Below are 15,231 nucleotides of genomic sequence, written 5' to 3' on the forward strand. Positions count from 1 at the left end.
CACCTGCTCTTTCGGAAAGACGATGCTACTGCACAATGACTAACGATACTGCCTGAAACGATGCGGGATAGCGACCCTCAAGGTGGGCTGGAGCATACGTATGCACGCCGATGTCGTATGAGGGTCGGCCAGAACGGGTTTGTGCAACCCTTGTAATACCTTGACAGAAGCTTCAAGAAGCCAACAACATTGACACACCGTTGCAGGTCGACACACGTCCTCATATCGAGCTGGTTGAACCTCACACACGTATCCGACGGGCAACAGCCATACCCATTACCAACCATGACGGTTGTCACCCTCTCATATGCTTTATTGGTGCCATTGTGAAGCATACCTATGACCGATCGAAGATTCGTCGCAACTTGGTCTACCATTGCAATCCCCAGCTTGGTTCTCAAGACTTGGCGTCGGTGCCGTTGTGTCCGAGACAACATCTACCAAGGCCATGCGACAGGGTACCGTCTCTGGTGGCTTGGACACCATGAATTCGACACCAGCTAATAGTACCTCGTACCTCGTACATATGTAATGATCTGCTGGCACTAACCCGCATCAGCTAATCATGCAGCCTCCTCTTCGTGTCAGCGCATTGAAACACTGGCGACACTGGTCCTAGACGCTGATACTTGCTGTTGCTTGGCCTTGGCTGTACAGTGTTGACTAATTATGACACATTGTCGAGCAGACGTCGCATATAAACCACCACTTACCTCCCTCAAAAACACCTTTTCAGCACTGACATCCTTCGCTTCCAAATGACTTCGCAATCTCACCGTCTCGCACGGCTCGTTGGCCCGGCGTTGTTCACCATCTCGGTCGCAGAGGCATTCAACGCACACATCTGGGCTGGGAGCACCGCGCCGACCATCTTCCTGAACGGCTCCGTGATCTTCGTCTCCGGTCTCGCCATTGTCCAGAACCACAACGTGTGGTGTCGCTCCTGGCCTGTGCTGGTCACATTGGTGGGCTGGGGAAATGTTGCGTTGGGGTTGACGCGCATGCTCATTCCCGAGCGGATACTCGAGAGCGTGAAGGCGGCTGAGGTCAGGGATGTGAGGATTGGAGCGACGGTCATCGCAGGGTTTGCGGCGGTTGTCTCGTTCTTTGGGTATTATGGGCCTTGATACTGGGGCTGGAGAGGGCATAGGCGTGGATCAGCACAGTATCACAACGAAGTGGGCATGTTTTCGCACTGCGAAGTTTGCGGGTTCCCGCCCCGTGTGGCTCGAAGGACAACCGACCGAAATACCTCACCGCGACCACGAAAGCGACGACAAAAGAGAAGCTCACCGGCTGTTTCAAACCATTCTCCTAGCCGTCGGCCCAGCGAAATTGTCCAAGTTCTTCTTTGACTGAATCCCAGCCTCCATCACTCCAGCGAGGAGAGTTCCCGAAAATATGGGCCGACTAAATCCGATGCAGAAGGCTTAAGATCACACAACTCGTCCCAAATCCCCCCAATGTTTCTTCTCTCTTCCGAGGTCTTCTCGCTTGAGACAGTACACTTCCGTTGGATCACTTCTGAACTACCACATTCTCTCCTATTACCCACAGTACACCGCTCCATCGAGGAACGCCAACATGAAGTCAAAAGGTCTCAACGCTCACCAGAAGTGGGTTGATATGCTCGTGGTCGAAGAAATGATCTTTCTGCAGGTTCATTCCGGGGTAGTGTCGTCTCTTCCTTTCTGGGCAAGAACTCTGGAGTTCGACTCGTCGTATCCCCTAATACGTAAATCTTCCGGACGTGATCAGCCCGAAAGGGGGGCCACCCATATTCCCTGCTGCTCCGCTCGCTCGCTCTTATTCACGTCACCTCTCGTGCCTCTCGTCCAGAGACACGGGTACGGCGCTGGACTCTACCCTATTGGAATGGGGAACGAGTAGTATGGCTGACGGCTATTTGTGATGCCCTACAGTAGACCTCGAGTGGGAAGTTAACCCTTGGGGGGAGGGAGGGAACGAAAGATGGCGAGGCGAATGGCCTCCCGGCATACGCATCCATGTATATACATACGTACATACATATATACATGAAAGGGTAGGTAGACCATTATGTGTGGAACGACCTCACTTGCTAATGCAATGTAATGTAACGTCTATATCATATGACTTGTGACCATTTTTGGTATTACCTACCTACCTAGGTCGGTCGAGATTCTATCATCTATATAGCTCTTCGATGAATGGTACTCTAGAATCTAGCTTGGATGGATCGAGTAAAGTGTGGCCTTCCCCGATGCCCCTTGAAGACCTTTTCTTGTTCTTGTTCTTGTTCTTTCTTTTCCCGTACACAGCCCTTCGTTCGCCCCGTGTAGGCAGCCAGCAGCACCTTCTCTCGCACAAGGTACAAGTCAAGCCAAATCGTAAGGTAAGGCAAGGCAAGGGTAGGGAAGGGAAAGAGAGGGTGGGGGGAGAGAGAGAGGGAACGAGAGGTAAAAAGGCCCAGCCTAATTTAAGCTTTGGCCGCCACCTCCTCGCTCCGAATCTCATTCCCCTTCTCGGCGTAGATGTCGTCCGCATCGTCATTGCTGCTCCCTCCTCCACCACCGGCGACGACATTGACGTGCACCGCGCTAGCTTGGCCTTTTCCCTGCACGATGCCGCCCTCGGTCTCGCGCAGGGCCTGCTCCTCGATCTTGCGCTTCTCGTCGTCCGACGCCGTGTACCACTGCGTGGCCACGTGCATGTCGTCGCCAAAGACGTGCCCGATCTCTTCGAGCGTGCGGCCCTTGGTCTCGGGGAAGAAGAGGTAGATGATCACGATGTACTAGACAGGGGGTGACTGGTTAGTGTCTTCCTTTTTACAAGATCAAAATCCTAAGATGGAGAGTTGGGAGCAGAGTGGTGGGGAGGAAAGAATGCATGCACAGTTCGGAGTAGTGAGGTGGATTGCCCTCCCGAAACTTACCACGGCGGATGGGATGATCAAGACGAGGTAGAAACGCCAGCCGATCTTGTTCAACGCCACAGGTGCTGCGACCAGGGTGACCTCACTGGCGAGGTAGAACGCCGAAAGGCCCAGTGCGACGCCCGCCGGACGCAGGTGGTTGGGGAAGATCTCGGCCACATAGACATACTGGGTGGCATCAATGAAGAAGCACCACCAGATGATGTAGAACCAGATGAAGAAGACGCCGGCACGGAGACCGGCCTTGTTGTTCGTGTTGAGGAACGAGGCCGTCAGAGCGCAAAGGAAGATGACCGAGACGACGCAGCCGCAGGACCCGATGAGCATGAACTTGCGGCGGCCGAAGCGGTCGATGAAGAGCGCCGTCCACGTGTTCCCGATGAGAGTGAATGTCGTCCAGCATGCGTTCAAGAGCAGCGGAATGGATCCGCTGAGCCCGAGGCTAGCATATATCAACACCCCCTACACCAAAACATCAGCACAGCATTTCTCAACCATTTTTCAACACCAATTTTTTTTTCTACAACAACGCAAAATGGAGACAGCGACAGCGCACATACATAGTTGGTCATGATAAATATGCCAAGGAATTGATTTCCCCACATCAAAACGAAGGCCATTAGAGCTCTTTTGCGGTTGGCAGGAGTGCTGAATAGTTCGAATCGGCCCCGGGACATGGTGGCATCCAGGTCGTACTGTTGTTCCATGAGCCAGAACTCACGGCGGGCTTTGACGTCGTCTGGGTCGCCTGGGGTCCTGTGGAGCCGCTTGACCACGTCCAGGGCTTCTTGTCGACGGTTCTGCGAGAGGAGCCAACGGGGGCTGAAGGGAACCAAGTTGCTCCCAGCGAGCAGGACGGTGGGGAAGAAGACCTGGAAGGCCAGGGGGAATCGCCAGGCGAACTGTGCAGCAGGGTCCGTGGCCGACATGTGGAAACAGGCGTAGCCGAGCCATCCTGCCAGAGCGTAACCGACGGCATACATGATGCCAGTAACGCAGACCATGGCGCCTCGTGTCTCTGTTGCGGATCGTCAGAGACAGAAAGAAACAGCACGCTCGTACATACCTGGCGTGGATACCTCTGCTTGGTAGATGGGGACAACACAGGCCAGAATGCCCGACCCCATACCGGCGACAAAACGACCAACGAGGAACATGGCCATATCAACAGCACCGGCACACAAGGCGCCCCCAACGATGAGAATGACGGAGCCGATCTGCATCGTGCGCTTCCGGCCATACTTGTCGGAAGACCAGGCTTGTGAGATACATCCTGCTATTGCACCGGCAGAGTTGACGCCGTTCAAGGCTCCGATCATGTTCGTCGTGTGGTCATAACCAGGCTCCCCTTGGGTGGCCAAGTGGAAGTAGGAGTAGAAGTTGGGTTGGCCCACGGTCGAGCCGATGATGGCGAGGCCATAGGCGGTGGAAATGGTGCCCAAGGCCACGAACACCACCACCCAAAGGTTGTAGTTGTTTACAATGATTTTGTGCAGCATCTTGGGGGAGAATGGGAGGGAAAAGCGACAAGGGAGAAAGAGAACGGCACTAGGGAAGCACCGGGCGGTAGGTACCTGTCTTTGTATGTGTACAGTACTTTGCGGCTCCCCCAAGCTGGCTTGGATGATCCATCCAACACAGCACAGGGCTGACCTTATCTCCAACTGTAAACCGAGGGTAAGTGGAAAGTGACCGCACGAATAGGCAATGTTGGTGTCGATCACGTCGCTGGCCTCTCCCTCCCTGACTCAGAGACATGGGATTCATACTCCGGGGCAAGAGGTACCAGGGCCAGGGCAACCAGGTGGGAGCCCCATGGAGAGAAGAGAAGTGGATAAAAAGCACCCACGCTGTGCGGGGACGGCGTGTGAGATTATGGGTCTGCAGAGGTGCCGTTGACGTGAGGTCGTACATTAAAGACCCGGATCCGGTGTCGAGAGGTTTCACAAGAGGGAGCGGTGATTGATCGACCACAAGCTTTGATAACGATATGAAGCCGCACAGCCTTCTGAGAGGCTCTCGGACAGCGCCACAGCTATGTCCGAGATATACCAAGAATAATGCACGCCATCGGGTTGGAAAAAGCCTCGCCAGGATGCGCCTTCAGCTGTTAAGTTTCGGCTGTGGCATAAAGTATAAGCTCTTGTTCGGAGACCGACCGAGGTCCGACCACGGGCGATACGTCATCATGGGATATTATCGGGCTTTCAGAGATAATGCACGAGAGAGAAGAATAAGGAGAAGGAGAAGGAGAAGGAGAAGAAGGTGAGAGAGGAGGAGGTGGTGAAGGTGTTGTGGTTGTAGTTGTGGTCGTGGTTGTTGAGATACAGACCGATATTGGTGAAATGGATAGATAGATGCATATAGTTGGCAAGGAGCAGGAGCCCTCAAGTAGGGGTCTTCATCATTTCGACAGGTTGTTTCCCTTGACGTTCCTTTTCAGTTCGGATCTTCGCAGTGGCCGTACATAGATACCGAGTTGAATGTGAGAAGCAGGTGGGAAAAGGCCAAGTCAACAAGTCTCTCACTCGACTTCAACTTCAGCTTCAGCTTCGACTCCAAATCCTGCTTCTCCACAATGTTATTATTAATATTACATACTCGTCTCCAGAAAAGATTTCACGTAGCATTCCTGACCCGTTGATTTCAGTCTTTTCACTAGTATTTCGATTCTTTCAAGAGACACTAAAATATAAGCTGATCAGCTCTACTCTATTGAAGCTAGCTATCTACTATATCTTCACATAATAGCCAGACGCTAGTACTTTAGTGTGCTATACTAGCGTATCAGGGACCTTAAGCGTTCGATATATCAACAAAGTTACCAGTACTGACCCGCTTATTCTGACATCTGACAAGGGATTTCATGTATTTTACCAACGCTGGTATCATACTGGTCTCCTCCACCGCAATTTCCCCTCCAAATTGCCCCGACCTCCCCAGGCCCCCCAAGCGGGTGAGGCCTCTCAGCCCCCAAAGCTCTCCTTGCTCCTCTTCGCCTCCGGTATCGCCATTCTTGCCGCAGGGGCCCAGAGCGAGCTGATGGATTTTGCGGGGAAGCATGGTCCCCTTCTTATGGTGGGTGTTGCTGTTACCGAGTACGTCTATGGCGAACACAACAATGATGAGATGGCTCCCTCGAGCATACTCGTACAGGGACATAACTGAAGATCGAGGCATAATTGCATACGTTGCACGCATTACGCCCGTTCGTTAGTCTCCCTTCACCGCCATGGCTGACCAGGACACTCACCCCATATACCCCGACCTGCGCGGCAAAGTCGCCCTGGTCACCGGCATCGGACAAGACGGGCCTCCTGACGAGACCCAGAACTGGGGTAACGGTGCCGCGACTGCTCTGGCCCTGGCCCGTAACGGCGTCAAGGTTTTTGGGTGCGACGTCCGCCTCGCCGCCGCCCAGCTCACAAAGTCGCGCATCGAGGCCATTGTGCCGGACGCCATCGTGGACGTTGTCATCGCCGACGTCACCAATGCCGAGGCTGTGGATAAGTTCGTCCAGGAATGCATCCACAAACATGGTCGTGTCGATATCCTCGTGAACAACGTCGGGCGCAGCGAGAAGGGCGGCCCGGCCGACATGAGCGAGCAAGTCTGGGACGCCCAGGTCGAGATCAACCTGAAATCCGTCTACCTGACCTGCCACGCGGTGCTACCGAAGATGGAGGCGCAGGGCTCAGGTGCGGTGATCAACATCAGCAGCATCGCCAGCATCCGCTACGTTGGGAAGCCGCAGGTCGCTTATGCAGCGACCAAATCCGCCGTCACGCAGTTCACTAAGCACAGCGCTGTCATCTACGCGAAGAAGGGCGTCCGTCTCAACGCCGTCCTGCCGGGGCTCATGTTCACCCCGCTCGTGCAGACCTTGGCCGACAAGTATGCCGACGGCGACTACGAAGGCTTTGTCCAGACCCGGCACAACCAGGTGCCCACGGGGAAGATGGGCGTGTCGTCCGACGTCGCGAACGCCGTCGTCTTTCTCTCGAGTAATGTCGCTGCCCGCTACATTACAGGCCAGAAGCTGGTGGTCGACGGGGGCATTGTTTCGAGCACGGGAAGGACGTAGAGCAGGGGCCTGAAAAATGGATAGATATCTTTAGTCTATGCCGCTTGGGTCAAACCCGGAGAACCAGTCTCCGAGGGACATATATACGTATATAGGATGTGTCACAGAATGCCAAAAGAGATGGATGGATGCCACGTGCACATCGATAATTGATTTGAAACCCATGAATGTCCTAGTCGCTTTCAACCAAATGACGATGATGGCTTTAACTGGCTTTTAGCTAATGGTCTACGTACCCACCTCGCCACCACCACCACCATAATGACCAGATCAGAACTACCTCGCACAGAACGAGCAATGAATGCAACGGATGGAAACATACCAACTTGCCAGTGGTTTGGAGGTCTGTAGGTTTGCAGCTTCGTTTGTAGGTTGGTGGTTTTAGTTACTTAGTTAGTTAGTTGCCCTGTCGTGGTGTTTGCTTCCCTCCGACGACAATCCGCAGCGCCTAGTAGTACTGTATGTACATATACCTACACGCATTCTTCTTTCTGTACTGGCTAGTTAGTAGATATACATGTAGTACTGGAGATGATACTTCCTTCCGTCCCTCCCTCACAAAAAAGAAACCCTATCCAAGTACGTTCTGTGAGTACTTACGACAGGCTGGACGCCCGGCCCAGTACAGCTCCTTCCTTCTTACTGCGCGTGGTCCTGGGTACGCGGTCTTTACCGGCCACTGTCCTCCTAATTGCTATATCCACTTCCATCCCCCATGTCCGTATGTCCATATACGGGTACATGCAAATAAGCAACCTAGGCAGCAGCCTGCACCTCGTATTCTCTCAACGTTATACCCCTGGTAATGATAATACCCTCACCCTGACAAGCTGGCCAGCCAGCCCAACAAGCAAGCAAATAGGCAGGTAAGGCTGAGGTCCCCCTTTCCGGTCGGATGGCTGCCCCCACCGGGCCCATTGCGCGATTTCGCCCTTCATCCATCAATCCGCACCACGTCCATCTATCTATCAGGTACTCTCGCCTGACGTGTCGTAGGAGCCCATCTCATCGCAGAAGGAGTGAGCATTGCATTAGCGAGATGGCGCCGATGGGGAAGATATGTATATATGTATGTAGAGATACAAAGATGCATATCCGCACGCCCGTGTAAGCTTACGCTGCACATTACGGCCAATGAGAGGGGCCATGGGTAGGGGATCGTATGTATGTATATGTATATAGGGTGTGCAGAGGCCAATCAATAAATGGGCCGGGGACGGGGCCGGGGCTCGCTATCTTACATATACAGTAGGCGAATATGTACGTCTGTCTCGCCGCTCTGCCCGGCCGCCCGCCCGGCCGCCCGGCCGCTCGCTCAAACAACACGCACGATCCCCAGTTCCTGAAGCCGGTATCGCCGATCACATGCGTGGAACAGGATATATCCGTGGACGTAATTCTCCCAAATGTCCTCGAGGACGGCCTCACCCTGAAGCCCGCGCCGGATCCTCGCCGTCAGGCCCACCACCTCGTCGCACAGGACCCTCAGCACCTCCAGGGCCGTCTTGCCCTCGCACCGCGCCCGGTTCTGGATGTAGGTGTTCTCCTCAGCCTGGACGCCGGGCGCGAAGCTCTCTTTGTAGAACGACATGATGTCGTTGGTGAAGTTGATCCAGTCCATCATGTCCCGTACACAGATAAAGTATTTGCCCAAGTACTCGTCCTCCGGGGCCAGGTGCGTGGGGAACATGAAGTGCGCGTAGACTTCACCCGCCCCGGCCTTGTCCCTCAGCATGTGCACGGCCGTCGGTGGAATGGATGCGAAGGAGCCTTCTTCTTGTTGTCGAAGTCCTTCCGGAAACCGCGCTTCGATGATACTGCCCATGAGGAATTCGACGAACCCCTTCTGGATAGCGCCCGCCGAATAGGGCCCATAGTACACGTGGGCTTCCGAGGTGACGAGCTCCGACCACAACAAGAGGCACGGCTCTGAGTAATGATCGAGACTATTCATCTTCTCTGGGCCCGCTGCTGGGGTATTCAGTCGCGACAGCTTCTGCAATTCCGCCAGCATTGTTTCGGGTTCCTGGACCACACGATCGTCGATGTAAAACAGGAATATCGTGTACAGGACAATGAACGCTTTGACCTCGATGGCGGCTCGTGTGTAGTGTTTCTGAACGCCACTGGCACACGTCGGGAGGAGCTTGAGGAGATGAGCCGTGCGTCGGTCGTCGAGGTTGTAGGACAGGATTCGCTTTCGGACGATGCTGTCGAGCTGCTCAGGATATGTGTCCTCGTACTGTCGTTGCAAGTTGAAACCCATGTTTACGACAAAGTCCCGTAGAATGCTTGCGGTTTCGGCCTTCTCATCTGGTTGGCCCACAACCGCACAGGAGCCCTGGGGAGGGGCCTCGAGAGGCCCTTTCAGAAAGAGAGACGATCCCTCCTGGCTCGTTATGACGCGACCACCGTTCCGGGCCATCATCTTGTAGCACAGGACGGGTGCAAGGACAAAGGTAAGCTCGACGAGAAAGCTGGGCATGAGCCTCGACCCTTCACTCCCCACGTTGACTTTCTGGATGTGAAAGCTGCCCGTAGCCGAAATGTCGAGACTGGTGAGTTAACGCTGCTCTCTCTTATATGTCCTCTGTTGAAAGCACAGCCCAGCAGGAACCTCGTCTCGAGTTCAAACGCGAATACTCCTGCGAGTACCGGATATTCGCCGTTCTTAGTGCAGCCTGCCCGAACACGGTTCAACGTCCAGTCAATCACAATTGAAGGTGTCCACAGAGATATCAACCATCGCGATCTCCGGGGAACAATGAACGTTGTACATGGCAAGACTCGTTGCAGTCCGTAGCTCTGACGTGAGCTTGGTATGCAGCATATCTGTGACAACACCATAGCAAAAGGACCCATACTCAAGTTCCTCCCCACCAGAGAGAGGGGTTCAGGACGCCAATGCTGGGGGCCTTTCCAGCTTCTCCCTTGCGAACGCACGATGCCGTGCAAAGCATTGACTGAATGGCCCCAGAATGTTGTCCACGAAGGGCAGGCAGTGACGGTCACTGATAGAACATAGCCAATCTTTTGCCTTGGTACACCCGAGGAGTTCCTGCTGCTGCGTGGTGGATGTTTTGAGGCGAGAGACGACGGGTCAAATGTCCACAGAGCGATGTTCCGCTTGTCGAAACGGTCGTCGAAAGATCAATCAGGGCTGAGATAGCACACAGTGTCCTGGAACAGGTCTGGCGTTGGTCTACGTACCTTCCGTCCTGCCCCTAGGGTCAAGCAACTAGTTCTGGGTCTTCAGCGAAGATAATGGCCCGGATTGGGTTGGCAGCCTGGCGAACGACCTGAATCGGCAAAAGTCCAAGGTGAGCTTTCATCCCTGCTCTGTGATTCGTATGAGGGCGCAGAGGGGCATGGTGGCATAGTTGCATAGTTGCATAGTTGCATGTACCACAAGGCGGATCATAATCCAACAAAGCAGTTGATAAAACCCATATCTGGGTAAGCGAGTTCGGGCCCAGCTTCATTTATAATCCACGCCTAGACAAAATGCAACCAAGGGTTGGAGGCCAGGCGCCATGCACTCATTTCCTTTCATCCCAGATATTGACCTCTAGAGCAAACCTGACGACAACACTTCCTGTCTAGAACCTCAAATCCCAGCCAATGCCTGGTCCCAATTTGGGCAGTTCATCCGCCACACTCTGCACGTCCTTGTCTCCACGTCCACTCAAGCAAATCACCAGCGTTTGATCTTTGCTCATCTGCTTGGCGACCTGCATCGCCCCAAAAATGGCATGACTTGACTCCAGCGCAGGGATAATTCCTTCCGTCTCGCTGAGGGTGCGGAATCCTATCAGAGCCTCTGAATCGGTGGCACTGATGAATCGGGCTCTGGAGCTGTCTTTCCAGTTCGACAGCTCTGGTCCGACACCGGGGTAATCGAGACCGGCCGAGATGGAGTGCGTATCACTGATCTGACCATGCTCGTTCTGCAACACATACGTCCTCACGCCGTGAAGGACACCTATCGACCCTCCGGAAAGAGTGGCAGCGTGTCTGCCCGTGTCGACGCCTTCGCCGGCCGCCTCGACCCCGATCAACTTCACGGAAGGATCAGAGCTGAAGGGGAAGAACATGCCCACGGCATTACTTCCTCCACCAACACAGGCGATCACGGCGTCTGGCAGTTTGCCCGTGAGTTCTTTCATTTGCTCCTTCGTCTCCTGACCGATAACGCTCTGGAAGGTGCGAACGATCGTCGGGAAAGGATGAGGACCGATAGCTGAGCCGATGATGTAGTGCGTGGTGTCGAGATGGACCACCCAAGCACGTAATGCTTCGTTGACTGCGTCTCGGAGGGTACGGGAGCCAGCTTCCACCGCCACAACCTTGGCACCGAGAAGTTTCATGCGGAAGACGTTCAGAGCCTGACGCCGTACGTCCTCTGCGCCCATGTAAACGACACACTCCAAGCCAAATTTGGCGCAGACGGTGGCTGTCGCCACGCCGTGCTGGCCTGCACCTGTTTCGGCGATGATGCGTGTCTTCCCCAACCGCCGTGCCAGAAGAATTTGCCCCAGGGCGTTGTTGATCTTGTGACTTCCCGTGTGATTCAGGTCTTCTCGCTTCAGGTAGATCTGTGCACCTCCGATCCGTTCGGTCAACCGGTCGGCCAAATGCAGGGATGAAGGCCGACCCATGTAGGGGTAATATGATCTGTACTCTTTCCAGAATTCTGGATCATTTTTGGCCTTTTGGAACCCCTCTTCCAGCTCCGCCAAGCAGTCCATCAACGATTCGGGAACGTACTGTCCACCAAATTGACCGAAGCGGGCAGGAATAGCGTTGGGGTTGGGAGCTGTGCCATTGGTGGCCGAGTTGAGGGCATCAAGCTGGTCAGCTAGGCCTGGCTCGGAGGGGACGTCGGCATCCGTAATCACTTCGTCGACCTGCACTTGATGGCCGTTGAGTCCGTTCGCAGCTGCGTTAGGTTCCTTCGCCGACTTCATGGTCTCGACAATACCCACTTCTCTCGTCAAGCCATCCGTCGTGTTGAATTCGCCGACCTTCCTCCCGCTGATTTGAGAGCAATATTCTTGAACAGCTTTCGCCCGTTCACCTTGCTTCGCATTGCCCAAAACTGTCACAATCTGACTGCCGATCACCACTCCCTCGGCAATTTGTGACACACTCAGGAAGTGTTCTCTCGTGCTCACACCAAATCCAACCGCGGCAGGAACACCGCCCGAGTACTGATGCACCCTCTCCAACAGCTCAGGAAGCTTGGTGTTGAGCGTGCCTGTGACGCCCGTCACACCCATCCGCGACACGACGTAGATGAACGAGTCCGCAATCTGGCACAGCAGCTTCATTCTCTTCTCCGAAGTTGCAGGGGCAATCAGCGGCACATAGCTCAATCCGGCTTTTGTGCAATTATTGCGAAACCTGACTGCTTCTTCCGGGGGCAAATCGACCATGATGAACCCATTGACACCAGCCTCTTTGCAGTCTTTCAACATGCGATCTTCCCCGTAGCGCAACAACGGGTTATAATAGCCCATGAAAAGAACGGGGATTTTTAGACCTTTCTTCCTGGCGTCCCGAACGAACTGCAGGGTTGAGGTGACGGTGATACCATTGGCGAGGGCAACGGTATTTGACTTTTGGATCGTGGGCCCGTCAGCAATGGGATCTGTGAAGGGGAGGCCGAGTTCGATGATATCTGGAGGATAACGTTAGATCCAACACTTGGGGCATTTGAGGGACGTTGTCGATTCTTACCGACACCACCGGCCTGCAGACCAAGCATGATATCTGGGGTTTCTTCAGCGGTTGGGTAACCCGCCGTGAAGTAGCCCACGAGGGCCGTCCTGCCTTCTTTCTTGCATTGGGCGAACGTCTCTTTGAGAGCCTGCATTTCGGATACGAGGGACAATGAAGACTGTGAGGGTGTGAATCTCAAAGGACGGAGAGGAAGAGAAGGGCGAGGGGAATTTATAGACTCCCAGGTGAGAGGGGTCTGGTTGAGTCACTCAATTGACTTGGTTCCGATTAGAGTGCGACAAGTCCTGGTGATGGCGGATCCCTTCGTCTCAGAAGCGAGAAGGTAGGACTATGATGGTAGGGAGGCCGTGATCAGGTCAGAAATCAATTCTTCTCAAATCATAATCATGGTGTTGCAGACTGTTTTTGATCGCAATGGCGGACGCCGCCCCGGTTGCGGGCCACAGAAATTTTGCCGCAGTCACGAACTAAGGGAGGAGCTTGCCGATAGGTTCAGTGAGTAGCTTTTCCCTGCATAAGTCTGGAAGTTGCTCCAGCTGCACCAGGCCCGCCGAGATCGGCCCGCGCACCTCGCTAGCCCGGTTGAACAGCCTCACCACACTAACCCTTGCCCTCCAGGCTTTGCAGCAAGAAAATAGATATCAATTGGCCAGCAGGGTGTTCTCATGATAGGTTTCGAGATATGGGGTGTTTTGATGGATATAGCAGCTCGACAGACCGTGTTGAATTCAATTCATGCTGTGCTGTACACGACATAACATAACATACCAGAACAAGGCCAGGCGGCGGCTAATGCACTCGACCAACATCCGCTCCATGTCCACCGTTATCTCTCCCATAGGAGGGCGCAAAACTATATCCAAGACAGATCAGATTGCACCTTTCGTCCTTGGGGCGTGTGAGTGACTCATAAAGCCTTGCCTCGCTTCGTTCGCAGCCACCAATTGCCCGTGCATCGACTGCTCCGAGGCGATACTGGCGACCTCATCGATTGCCCGAGGAGGGCTTTGCGACTTCCAGCTCATCTGATAGAAGCAGTCGTCCTGTTCTTAGAGAGTCTGCAATGATTCTGAAAAACCTCATGTGTCCCTCTTTTTCACTTTGGCCGTTTCATGACATCTTCCAGATCCTGCAGAGTCTGTACGTGGGCGAGCTTGGGTTTGACCACTCCGACTTCCTGTCCGCCGTCTGCCATGGCTCTTTCAACGTCCTCTGGGACCACAGTCACAACGCTATCCGCGACACTGGCCAACTCTTTCGTCTTTTTGCGTCTCTCCCATATCTCTAGTCCCCTATTAATACAGGCAGCTATCAAGACAAGCGCCGCGTTCACAATTGTCCCCCACTGCCCGATTGCAATATTCGCCTCATTCGACGGCAAGCCCCCTCGCAGCAAAGTGACTTCATTCACCACAATATTACACACCATGAGCGGCAAACACAGAATGTCGATGGCCAGCCCCAGCATTAGCCATGGAATGAGGAATGAAGACAGCGCCAATTTCCTCAACGACCACCGCGCCCGATGTACGTAGCCGAGCAGTGCAAAGTATCCACCATACCACCGTTCCATGCTCGCCTTGTAAATCGCTTTTGTAAATTGTTCTCGGTGGCCCGGATGGATCAGGTAGCTCATGACTAATCTCGTGCACAGGTTCGATGGGGTATGTTCCTGCATGTCCATACTGAGCGCCGCGTAGGCTGCAAACTGGATCGGTCCGACCAAAACATACGTGAGCGTCCTGTATTGTGAGTTATCCAGGATGCTGTGGGGTATGGCCATGACTTCGGAGAGCTGTCTCATCGGCTTCGTGATGTTAAAGCACTGGTAGCTGCAATTCGCAAAATCCGGGTTCGTCAATTTCTGTATGGGATACTCCAACAGCATCCCCTGTGGAGAATAACAGGCGGGTTCCGGCGGGTCGAGCGGCGTATCGAACAGTTCCGCCCTTCCAAAGATCAAGCTGATGCCGACCAGACAACCCCAACAAACCATGACGACCCGGGCGCGCGTCCCTCTCAGGGCGGAACTCCAGTGAATAATACCAATATAGGCGAGGGCCCCGGTAGACAACACCGCCCATGCGGCCATGATGTCCAAGTCGAAGACTCCTGCTTTGCTCGTCACAAGCGCGATGAGATGAACCGCCGAGGTGCCCGCGTATGTGAGTGCGCTGACGAGGGCGCCAATGATGAGCCATTCGGTCCTGCGACCAAAGATGGCGAAAACCAAGGTGACATAGTAGACGAGACGAGGAAGGAGGCCGTAGGTGCCGGAAATGGGGAAGACGCAGTTGATTTCGGTGACACGGCGTCCGTCGCCGTTGCCGTAGATGGTCTCAGAGAGACTGGACATGATCTCCAGATGTGCGATCGAGAATTCTGGGATGCTGCTCGGGAGGAGCCAAGATTTCCAGTTGACTGCTCGTTAGAGCTGGTCGAATCCGGTCACATTGTTGTCACCACTGGCGTTTTCGCATGAGCGGCGTTG

The 15,231-nt window shown here is 54.2% G+C and overlaps 6 protein-coding genes across 6 annotated transcripts; 2 read left to right on the forward strand and 4 right to left on the reverse strand.

Moving 5' to 3' along the window:
* Positions 1–758: 758 nt before the first annotated feature.
* On the forward strand, positions 759–1,127 carry AYL99_08297 (hypothetical protein; the record flags this gene model as incomplete). Its single annotated transcript, XM_018839805.1, has 1 exon — positions 759–1,127. The coding sequence occupies one exon, from the start codon at positions 759–761 to the stop codon at positions 1,125–1,127; it is 369 nt and encodes a 122-aa protein (XP_018690926.1).
* Positions 1,128–2,458: 1,331 nt separating this feature from the next.
* Positions 2,459–4,413, reverse strand: AYL99_08298 (hypothetical protein; the record flags this gene model as incomplete). The annotated part of the gene is made up of 4 exons (XM_018839806.1): positions 2,459–2,773; positions 2,915–3,376; positions 3,475–3,932; positions 3,981–4,413. 4 exons carry the CDS (start codon positions 4,411–4,413, stop codon positions 2,459–2,461), a joined length of 1,668 nt encoding a protein of 555 aa, XP_018690927.1.
* Positions 4,414–6,146: 1,733 nt separating this feature from the next.
* AYL99_08299 (hypothetical protein) lies at positions 6,147–6,998 on the forward strand (the record flags this gene model as incomplete). The annotated part of the gene is made up of 1 exon (XM_018839807.1): positions 6,147–6,998. One exon carries the CDS (start codon positions 6,147–6,149, stop codon positions 6,996–6,998), a length of 852 nt encoding a protein of 283 aa, XP_018690928.1.
* A 1,315-nt stretch (positions 6,999–8,313) lies between these two features.
* Positions 8,314–9,483, reverse strand: AYL99_08300 (hypothetical protein; the record flags this gene model as incomplete). Its single annotated transcript, XM_018839808.1, has 1 exon — positions 8,314–9,483. The coding sequence occupies one exon, from the start codon at positions 9,481–9,483 to the stop codon at positions 8,314–8,316; it is 1,170 nt and encodes a 389-aa protein (XP_018690929.1).
* A 1,114-nt stretch (positions 9,484–10,597) lies between these two features.
* On the reverse strand, positions 10,598–12,873 carry AYL99_08301 (tryptophan synthase; the record flags this gene model as incomplete). Its single annotated transcript, XM_018839809.1, has 2 exons — positions 10,598–12,678; positions 12,738–12,873. The coding sequence occupies 2 exons, from the start codon at positions 12,871–12,873 to the stop codon at positions 10,598–10,600; spliced, it is 2,217 nt and encodes a 738-aa protein (XP_018690930.1).
* A 963-nt stretch (positions 12,874–13,836) lies between these two features.
* AYL99_08302 (hypothetical protein) lies at positions 13,837–15,096 on the reverse strand (the record flags this gene model as incomplete). The annotated part of the gene is made up of 1 exon (XM_018839810.1): positions 13,837–15,096. The coding sequence occupies one exon, from the start codon at positions 15,094–15,096 to the stop codon at positions 13,837–13,839; it is 1,260 nt and encodes a 419-aa protein (XP_018690931.1).
* Between the last annotated feature and the right edge of the window lie 135 nt (positions 15,097–15,231).

This window comes from Fonsecaea erecta, assembly GCF_001651985.1.
Source record: "Fonsecaea erecta strain CBS 125763 chromosome Unknown Scaff7, whole genome shotgun sequence".
Classification (NCBI taxonomy): domain Eukaryota; kingdom Fungi; phylum Ascomycota; class Eurotiomycetes; order Chaetothyriales; family Herpotrichiellaceae; genus Fonsecaea; species Fonsecaea erecta.